Below are 11,612 nucleotides of genomic sequence, written 5' to 3' on the forward strand. Positions count from 1 at the left end.
ACCCCTAGCTCCGTGGACTGCCAGCTTCGACCGTGCCCAGCTCCCATCGCTGGCTCCACCCCTACTTCCTGCTATCACTGGCCAGGGCTGCAAAAACTCCTGATTCTCCAATCATGGCTGGGGGCCACCTTTGCCCTGCCCCTCAGCTCTTAGCTCCCCCCTGGGTTTCCGATCACTGTCAGTGGCAGGGGGCTTCTTCCTGCTTTCCCTTTAGCCTCCCTGCATTGTGCCTACATATGCAAATTAACTGCCATCTTGTTGACAGTTAACTGCCATCTTGTTGGCAGTTAACTGCCAATCTTAGTTGGCAGTTAATTTGCATATAGCCCTGATTAGCCAATGAAGCGTCGTACGCCAATTACCATTTTTCTCTTTTATTAGTGTAGATAGGATTCCACATATACTAGTAAGTGAGATCATACAGTCTTTGTTTGACTTATATCACTTGGCATAATGCCTTTATGGTCCATCCACATTGTTGCAAATGGTAGATTTCTTAATTTTTATGGCTGAATAGTATTTCATTGGGTATATATTTTATATACACATGCCATCTTCTTTATCCATTCATCCATTGATGAACACATAGGTTATTTCCCTTGTGTATTATAAATAATGCTGCTAGGAATATGAGGGTACAGATGTCTTTTGTAGCTAGAGTTTTTGTTTCCTTTGGATATATTCCCAGAAGTGGAATTGCTGGATCACATGGTAGTTCTACTTCTAATTTTTTGAGGAACCTCCATACTGTTTTCCATAGAGGCTGTACCAATTTACAATTCCACCAACAGTGTGCAAGAGTTCTTTTTTCTCTACCTCCATACCAGCACTTGTTATCTCTTGTCTTTTTACTCAGGACCTTTCTAACAGGCATAAGGTGATATCTCATTGTGGTTCTCCTTTGCATTTCCCTAATGATATCTTTTCATGTACCTGTTGGCCACTCGTATATATCTTCTTTGTAAAAATGTCTATTCAGGTCTTTTGCCCATTTTTTAATTGGATAATTTGGGTTGGGGTATTTTGTTTGTTTATTTATTTGTTTGTTGGGGCATTTTTTGCTACTGAGTTATGGGAGTTCTTTATATATTTCAGATAATAACCTCTTACCAGTTATATGGTTTGTAAATATTTTTTCCCATACCTTTGGTTGTGTTTTCACTTTGTTGATAGTTTCTTTTGCTGTGCAGAGGTTTTTTAGTCTGATGTAGTCCTGCTTTTGTTGTTGTTGTTGCTTGTGTTTTAGGTGTGATTTCCAAAGAATCATTACCAAGACTCACGTCAAGGAGCTTTTTTTTCTCTATTTTCTAATAGGCATTTAATGCTTTCAGTTCCTACATTTATTTATTTTTTTAAATGTATTTTTATTGTTTTTAGAGAAGAAAGGAGAGGGAGAAAGAGAGAAGCATCAATGATGAGAGAGAATCATTGATCAGCTGCCTCCTGCACACCCCCTACTGGGAATTGAACCCCAAACCCAGTCATTTGCCTGACTAGGAATCAAACCATTACCTCCTGGTTCATAAGTCGATGCTCAACCACTGAGCTATGTCAGTTGGGCGGTCCTACATTTAAATCTTTAATTAATTTCAAGTTAATTTCTGTGAGGGGTGTAAGAGTAGTCAAGCTTCATTAAGTATTATTGGCTCCCTTGTCAAATGTTAGTTGAGCCCCAGCCAGGTGGCTCAATAGATTGGAGCGTTATACATACAAAAAAAAAAGGTTGTAGGTTTAGTCCCCAGTCAGGGCACATATCTAGGTTGTGGGTTCCATACCTGGTCAGGGCATATGAGAAACAACTAATCAATGTTTCTCTCTGACATCAATATTTCTCTCTCTCTCCTCTCTCCCTTCCTCCCTCCCTCCCTTCCTCTCTTTCATATTCTTTAAAATTAATAAACATATTCTCAAGTGAGGATTTTAAAAAGCTTAGTTGATTATATATACTCTGGTTTATTTCTAGGCTCTTGATTTTATTCCTCTGGTTTATTGGTCTGTTTTTATCACTATAACTTGATTGTATAGCTTGAAATCAGGAAGTGTAAGTCTCCTGCTTTGTTCTTCTTTCTCAGAATTTCTTTGGCTTTTTGAGGTCTTGTAGTCAATTTTGTTGCTCTTTCTGTCTGCTCCAGGCCAAGGCACAGGACACATCTGCCTATTCGGCCAACATTTTTCCTTCCATCACTTTCATTTTTAAAAATCCTATTTTACTATTATAACATTACAAGTGTGTGATATTTTATATATTCTCGAAAGTGGAGCTAGTTTTTTCATTTTGGTAAGAAGAAAACATCTTGGCGAGTATTTATATTGTTAGAAAAATAAGTTGCCATGCTTGAATAGTATATGAATTTTTTACTTTTCTTACATTTTTTTTTTTCCATTTGTTAAACCAACAGCTTGTTAAACAACTTCATCTGTACTGCTTGAATACGTTTATCCAGTCCCGGGCACTGAGCGTTGAATTTCCAGAAATGATGTCTGAAGTTATTGCTGCACAATTACCCAAAATCTTGGCAGGGATGGTGAAACATCTTCTTTTTCATAAAAAGTGAATTCCATTTTTACCTTTAAAAATTAAATTTTGTCCTATGTCTGTTTTTGTTTGGGTAGGGATTATGAGGTCTCAAGTTCTTACAATGTTCTTCTCAAAGCCTTACATTCATATCATATCATTCTGTATAAGTTCCAGAGAAAATTGTGAGATTTTAACTGTTTTCATTTATACGGTGTAATTAGAATTTTAAGTGTTTTGTGTACCCATATTTTCTTTAAGAGTTTACAAGATTGAAAAAGTACTAAAATTGAGGGTTAAGGTAAACTTAATCTTATACATGTTATTTCATACCATTTAGGTGAAGATTTTAAACTTTTGCACCTAACAAATCTGTTTTAGAGAGAGAAAAAAAATCATACAGGTAATACTAAAAAGCTATTATATATGTTCCTTTAGGCAGATCCCTTTGTCTCCTCGATTATTTTTTTAAAAATGGACCTTTAAAATGGTATGCAAAATTTTGTCTACATGAGTGTATATACATTTTTGTTAGAAGGAAATTTATAACCTTTAAAAGATTTTCAAGAGTTTTTAAATGCAGAAAATACATAGAGAAAAGGAGTTTAAATTTTTGAAGTAGATTGATGTTCCTCAAACTAGGAAAAGTAGCTCACATATAAGACTGCTTTCCAGTCTGGGGACATAAATCTCTAAAGAAGTTATTAAGTAGAGCCATACTATTATGACAATAGTATTGTGGGTTTTATAGTTTTTTACTAACTTTTGGGAATTGTCCTCTAGTAAGATATTATGAATCTAAATGGGAAGTCAGAAGAGTTGCTGGCCTAATTCCACTCCTTACTTGAGAGCATGTGGAAAGTCACTTTACTGATTCTCAGTTTCCTCACCTTTAACTCTGGCATAATAATATCTTTATTGCAAAATGTTCCTTTTGATCAGAGATTCTTATTAACATCTTCTCTAATCCAAGAAGCCAGAAATGGAGGGAGGAAGGGAGGGAGGGAGGGGGAGGGGGAGGGAGGTAGAGCAGGAATAAAAAGAGAGGAGTATTATTTTCTTACTCTACTCAGTGAAGCATAATAGACTAATCACAGGTTGAAACTTTTTGAGTGCCTTCATTCTAATTCTAAGAGAGATACTTCAGGGAATACTAGATACTGTCTTAAAGTAATGCAACCAATTATAATAACTAGAAAACACAATTTTTATTTTTATTGTCATATGAATGGAAAATATTCTTTTAGATGAGTTCTTTCCTGAGATGAGTCACTGGAGATCTATTTTTTTCAAAGGATATATATATATATATATATATATACACATCTATATGTATAGATATAAACAGGAAGAACTAAGTTCATAACACTGGTAAAGTTCAATTGAAATCAATCAATGTTTTCTAGATAAAGTAATTTATACCAAAGGCATATCTATGTGCCTATTATAGGTCATGTATATGATACATATATAATTTTTAACAACCCAGAGAAACCAGAGATCCAATTCTTTTTCTAAATTTCTTTAAAGTTAGACATTATCTGACAAATAAAAATACCACCTTATGCAAATTAATAGTTGCTAATGAGAACATCAAAATAACTTCTAAAACAATATAGAAAACACTGAAGTTTGATTTTTTAATGAGTTTTTAATTACTCATAAAAAACTGATAAATACTTGCAGTTTAACAAGGGACACAAACATAGAATAATATTCATGAATACTAGTGTGACCTCCAAAACAAGATAAAATGGTTTCATCTGATTAAAAAATTGGCATTATTAGTTTTTTACTAATAATTTCTTCAGTTTACAAAGGAGAATTAGCTATGAGTATCTATAAATAGTAGGTTCTCAGAAGGCATTTGAAGTGGGTATTAAAACCAACTCCAACCAGGGCCTTTGCCTTGAGTTCACTAGATTTATGTGGCAAATATAACAGATAGTATGCAAATCATGTAACTCTTGGTTATAACATTGAATAACCGTTTAACCTAAGTATTCCAAATAGTCTCAACATTAGTATAACAATGGTCTCTTCCTTAGTATGTCTATGTCATGTCTTTTCTGTGAATGCATATGTATTATAATAGACACTACTGGTATTCAGTTCTTCAAAGTATTGATACACCCACACACTCACTCTCTTTGCACTATCCAGGCCAAAGTTTTCTTCCTTGAAAGGATCTAATTATGCTAATTCCTCATTGAAAATATTCACTGACTTCCAGTCACTTATTATAGTGATTCTCAACTATAGCTGCACTTTAGAATCTCCAAGTAAGCTTTTCAAAAACACCTTTAACTTTATTTGGTCTACTTTTCTTATTAATGCTAGCACATAGTAGTAGGAGTCTGAAATGGTGTTAAAGCATCAATCCTTCCAACTTGCTTCTCTCTGTCCAACACTGTCATATATTCATCTTATGTTCCAGTCATGTAAATCAATTTTCTACCCAAATTTTCACCTTTGGATACCAGTCCCATTTATATCTCAACCTTTAACACTCAGCCAAAGATCATTTCTATGCCTTCCCTGCATCTTCCAGGCAATTATTTGCTTCCCCTAAGGTTCACCATGCATTTTGTGCACATTTGAATTGCAATAGTGTGTTGTTCTGTAATTCCAACTCTCCTACAAGTCTGGGAGCCACCTGAGGTGGGTCAATAGCATTTCTTGAACTGAAAGTTCAATGACTTGTTCTATATGTTTGGTGTTACTCTGGATCTCTCTCGTTCTTTTGTTACGTCACTCCACGTCTCTGCACACATAACTTTATCACCTTATCTTTCCATGGTCCCTCTCTCTATCTCTTCATTTCTCTTTACCCTTTTTTAATTTTCCACATTTTCTTCCTACTTTGGGAAATCTCTCCTTGTACTGATTATACCATAGGAGAATGTAAGTACATTTTATATTTATTGAGAACACCTAATGCTCCTTGTTCTAAATTTTTAAACTGTATGAATGGAATATCATTTTCCTCCCTAAGGAAAATTCAGAGAATAAAATTGTTTCTTTATAGGTAAGTAGCCCTAAATTGTTTGTATTATAAAACTCAGTATATAAATTTTTCTGATTTCTGATTTCATTCAACAAGTATTTATTGAGTACCTGCTATTATTGCCAAAAAAAGTGCTAATAAGCATTATTCTTCTATGTTATTGTTCCTTGTATCTCAAGAAAGTTACAGTCCGATAGTAAGTTTAAGTCGCAGTGCCTTAAATAGGAGACACTTAAATTTTTGTTGAATGTACAAATGAAAAATACAATGTGATTTTTGATAGTTCAAAGGATTGTTTATGTATAACTTTACTGAGGCAAATGCAGCACAACATAAGATACTAATTTTAAAATAAATATCAAATAATTCCTTAGTTTAGTCATATCAGAATTCATTTGCATTGAATCTGTATGTATATTTGTTGAAAAAGCTTTCAATGTCTTTTTCCCAAAAATTTCATCCCAATAAATGCATTTTTTAATTTCATATATAATAAAGAAAACCTACCAATGTGGGAATGGTTCCTCTCAGAATGAATTGTGTGACATAGGTAAATGAATGTAGGTGTGTCCAAAAGTAAAAACAATGTCATTAGCCTTTCACGCTCAAGTAATGGACCCAAGAGAACAGTTAATGATGTCATCATTTTGTTATCTGATCTTCTTATTTTGAATTAAAACAATATTTTTCATCAACACAGACTTAAATTTCAACATAATTTTTTAAAAAAAATTTTACGTAATTTTAATGTCCTGATTTCACTCACCTATGGGGGAATAGAATGTGGTGATCAGAAGGGTTGGGTTTCCTTATTTTGCAAGCTCATAGGATGTTTGATATTTTTTATGTAGATCTTAATTCATAAAGTGCATGTCTAAATACTAGGATTTAATATTTTGTGCTAATCTTAAAAAAAAAGAAAAGCTTATGAAAAACAACATGACATCACCAAATGGAAGATATCTAGTCTCTAAATCTTTTGCTCTATAATTTCCTGACTACTGATGTCTCTTTTTATGAAGTCATTATAAACTTTATTTTTTAGGTCACAAAAAAAAAAAAAAACAGGTTATATATCAGAAAATACTTGAAGGTTACTCAAATAAACTATTGAGTTAATGAAATGTTTCCCTTTTAAAGGTTTGAGAAGCCATTTGAGTCTGAAGCTATTGTACCTCTAATATCAGTTGTTATATAACAATTTTTGTGTTTTCATTAAAAATGATACTTTATAATTAGCCAACAGTATTATTTTTTTATTTATTTAACATTAAAATAATTGATTGCTACACAGAGGATAGACAATATGTTTCTGCCAAAACAATGCCTTTTCTGTAGTTAGGGCATATCAATCTGTAACTTGTAAATTACCCAGAGTTACAGTGATATAATTATAATGGATACTGTGGAAACAGCAGACCAAGGCCTGTGACCCACTTCTCTGGCATTAACTATCTGAGCTTAAGCAAATCACTTCACCTCTCTGATTAAACCTGCCTTTGCTGAATCGTTTTATGAAAATACAAAATAAAAATAAGTATACAGGTGTTCAGAAATGTTAACCGCTACTATATTTTCATTAAGCCATAGTTCAATCTATAACTTTACCAGATTAATCTGGTATATTCTATAGTGAAATCAAAGAATCTAGAAATTCCGTTTGTTTCCTCTAGGTACATATGAATATTTGATGTATTTTGATTTGAAATTAGAGCTAGAAGTATTCAATTAGTTTCTTTATAGTCTTTTGAGTTTAGGGTTTGTTTCATTGAAAAATCTAAAGAGCCTACCACCCTTTCCTTATAAATTAATTAAGAATAATGATACTGATTTTGACATTTTTAAAGTATTTCTTTAAAATATAAACAGCTTGAAATCGGTTTGGCTCAGTGGATAGAGCGTCGGCCTGCGGACTGAAAGGTCCCAGGTTCGATTCCAGTCGATGTTTCTAACTCTCTATCTCTCTCCTTTCCTCTCTGTAAAATATAGACAGCTTGACTAGAACACAACCCCTCCAAAATTCGATGGTATGTATTACATGCTCAGACCATTTTTACTATGATACTAATTCCACAAAAGGGAATAATGGGTCTAGAAATCATGATGAAGTCATCAATCCAAAAAAATAACATTCCTATTCTTAATAAGGTTATAATACAAAATATCCACAAGAGATTTTCATGTCTGCCTTGATCTGATATCTTCCATTCCTTTTGTGAGATGGCTATTAAAATTTTTGGAGTTTTTCTTGCGGTGAATACCTAAGTGATTTCTCTCATCTATATTATCTTTTACACACCAGATTTCAGGATATAATATGAATTTTTAAAAATTACCTTGACACTCTCCAAAGCATTGTGTATAATCCCTCAATACTCAAAGAAATTTTTCCCAAATTTAAATTTGTCTCATTTTCATATTCAAGAACTCAACAGCCATGTCTTCACTGATAAAGTGAAATGGAGGAGCAGACACCGCATGGAATGATATAACTCTCTTTTGCTCAATGTATGCCTTTTAAATAGCCATTGGATATTGGGAATGTTGACATCCCTTAAATTTTACAGGGAATACATAGCCACATAATCTAATAAGTTTGCCAACCCCTGAATTGCTTATCCTCACTAGACTAAGTCACGTAATGATTTTAATGAAAATATTGTTCAGGGTCTGTGGTTTAATGGTATTTTTCTTAAGTTTTGGGGAAAAGGGCAGTCTCAATCTACCTAGCATGTGGCCTCTATTTAATGTACCATTCCATATTCCCTGGTCCTCATCAAATCCAAAAATTGAACAAAAAGTAGTAAAATAATTGACTACGCACCCAATATTATGGATCTGATAAAACCCCTTAACTAAGTGCCAGGCGGGTAGTTAATCACTTTAACTACGAACAATCACACTTAAACTACATAATCTTTACTCCCTGGAATGGAGATAAGAAACGCCCTAATCTTTGGAATAGAGATCGATAGGATTGGAATCAACTGGTATAAATACAGATGTAACAAGACAACTGGCAACAGAACCTAGAGACACAACTTAGCAACAGAACCTAGACACAGAACCTAGACACAGAACATGGCAAAAGATCCTGGACAGAACCTGGCTACAGAACCTGGATAGAACATGGCAAGAGAACCTGACTAGAACCTGGTGACTGAACCTGGCTGGAGAACCTGGACAGAACCTGGCTGGAGAACCTAGCGAGGGAACATGGCTACAGAACCTGGCTGGAGAACCTAGCGAGAGAACATGAACACAGAACCTGGCTGGAGATCCTAACCAGAACTTGGCTGGAGATTGTGGCTAGAGATCCTGGCAAGGCTGTTGATCAACTGAACGCTGTCTTGGTGTCATTCCTTCTTCGCTGACTCCGTCCACACCTATGGGGAACCCCTGGACCTGCTGGGGTTGGACCCCAGCAAACCTGGATTGTTTTTCATCCATAATCTGGATCCAGCCTGGATGGGGCCCAGATAATTACATTCAGTCTGAATCACATCCATCCCTATTGAAACTCAGAAAAAAGGCCCTGCAGAGCTTATGTTACCTTATGTTAAGGGGCTGATAGAACTTATAGCTTCAAAGGTAAGCCTGAAATAAGGTGGCCATAGAAACATTGAAAATAAGAAGCCAAGAGTAGGTTAATAATTTGTCTTCCCTGCCATTGCAGAAGATTTAAGAACTTTGGAGGTCTTGGTGATAAGTTAAAAAAGCATAAGTTCAGAGCAGCACCGATTTAATATATATACTACCTGAATGTCCTATAGTCAAAGCAAACACACACACACACACACACACACACACTCACACACAAAACAAAACAAAACAAAAAATAAGAGATGGATCTGTTCCTCTCCTTGGAGTTGGCCACGTTCCAAGGCAGTTCTGGGCACATGCCTGGAGGCTGCACCCTGGCTTGTCCACCACCTCGTGCAGCTGTGAAGTTTGGAAGACTGTTGCTGGACTGCTGGATTAGCCCCAGAATGTCAACCTCATTCTCAATTTACTGACTCATGTTGCTTTATGTCAGGCTGACCTTACTGTTAAACAAGTTTGTTTGCTTTCTTTCCACTCATGGAGAAATGGGGAAAGCATTACTTTTAAGCCAGTTGAACATTTTAACTGACAAAGCGCTTTCAGGGAAATGTGAATTAAGCAGCTAAGGAAGCATACCCTGCTTATTTCTCTAAAGAAAATGTGTGGTATTATTAACCCTGCAATGTGACATCAGCATTGTAGTCAATATGTAGAGAGTATGAGCAAAATATTTAAATGGTAATGTAAATAGGTATCAAATCATACATTGTAGCTTATTTTTATAATCTTTTGAAATTGTTCTTAAAACATCAAATCCTGATATATCCAATTTAGCAGACAAATTATTATAAACAAAACCCACTTAAATATGTTTCCTTTAGTCAATTATACATAAAGCTTAACATTTCTTCTTCTAAGATGTTTACTTACCTGTGAAGTCTTATTATTATGAATTATTTCTAAGAAAGCAGTTGTTTTAGCCCTAGCTAGTTTTGCTCAGCAGTTAGAACTTCAGCCTGCGGAACAAGGAGTCTGGGGTTCTATTCCTGGTCATGGGCATGTACCTGGGTTGCAGGATCCCCGCCCCGGTACAGTGTGTGCAGGAGGCGGCCCGTTGATTTGTGTCTCTCACATCTCAAATCGATATTTCTCTCTCTCTCCCTCCCTTCATCCCTCTCACTTTCACTGGAGAATCAATGGAAGGAATATTCTTGTGTGGGGATTAACAGAAGAAAAAACTTTTTAAACTTTTTACCACTACAAATATCATTTATTATCTCCTACTCTCAGAAAAGTTTATGTTTTATACTATCTCCCCATGAAACTATTCCTATTAAGAAATGGTTGTTTTGTTTCTTGTCTTTTATTATTAAAAGACATATCAATTCAAGCTGTTGAGCAGTATAACAATTCATCCCATACTGATTTGATATAGTTTATGCAGCTTTAACTCAGTAGTTACAAAATTGGGGATATGGGGGAGATAATAGCAAAATAATCAATGGACATCTATTATAGCTCTCCTAAACTAAGTTAAGGACCAGAGATCTGGTTCTTACTTTTATATTTTATAAAAGTAAGTCTTGTTCTTCTAAAAGCTTTAAAACTCATGAGAAAGACCAAAAATTTTTATAGGGAGTTAATGTAAGCATACTGTATTATTGTCAAAATAAAGATATGCAGCTCTGTTTGTTCACCATAGGGCAAAAATACTACCCAAAATTTACTGAAAGTGGTGGCTCCTATATTTGAGATAACTAGGGGTGAAAAGAGATTTTCATAGTCTTTAGAATTCATCACTTTAATCAATAAAGTATGTCCTTATGACTGAGTATTTTGTGCCTCTTAACTTTTCTGATATGTGCATATTCAGAGGAAAAATCAGAGTAAAGAGATTTTTAAAAAAACTTTTTATTTAAATTTGGGGGGGAAAAGAAGAAAATATAAAAAGTTCTTTGTATTTTTGGAAGGAGTAAATATTACTTACAAAAGTGAAATAAGATCTCTTCTAAATAGTAGCTTAAATACTTTTCCCTTGATTATTGAGTAAGCAGATGACACAAAACATGGGTGATTAGAGTGATAACAAGGCTAAATGTTAGAGAAATTATTCACAATCCAAACTTAAAATGTTAATGTGCTCAGAGACTTGCTTTTTGCTTCTTAAGAAAGTCCATCATTTTCTAATTTAAGGCTACATGGTTTGGGGGGGAGGAGCGTGCAGGGAATAGTGATCTCTAAGTCTCTGTTTGGTTGCCAATTGGATGTCTTAACAGAAGGAAAAAAAGAGAAATGAGAGAGATAAAAGAAAGAAATTAAGAAAGAGAAAGATAGAAGGGAGGAGGAATGAAGGAAGAAGAAAAAGGAAGGGAGGGAGGGGGAGAGAGAGAGAAGGCTTTCAACTCTGAAACTTCAAATTTCTGTTAATAGTTTACATCAGTATAAAATACTCAACCACCTATGTTAATAGAAGATGAGGCTGAAGAAGAAAACAAGGCCGAAACCAGTTTGGCTCAGTGGATAGAGCGTCGGACTGCAGACTGAAAG

At 34.7% G+C, this 11,612-nt stretch overlaps 1 protein-coding gene across 1 annotated transcript in view; it reads left to right on the top strand.

Moving 5' to 3' along the window:
* PGR (progesterone receptor) overlaps positions 1-2,555 on the top strand; it is a 76,857-nt gene extending 74,302 nt beyond the window's left edge. Inside the window, exon 7 of the mRNA XM_006775260.1 lies at positions 2,400-2,555. Coding sequence (XP_006775323.1) covers positions 2,400-2,555 — 156 coding nt within the window. The remainder of the gene's footprint in view (positions 1-2,399) is intronic.
* The last annotated feature ends 9,057 nt before the right edge of the window (positions 2,556-11,612 follow it).

The sequence above is a fragment of the Myotis davidii genome, unplaced genomic scaffold (genome assembly GCF_000327345.1).
Source record: "Myotis davidii unplaced genomic scaffold, ASM32734v1 scaffold8, whole genome shotgun sequence".
NCBI lineage: Eukaryota > Metazoa > Chordata > Mammalia > Chiroptera > Vespertilionidae > Myotis > Myotis davidii.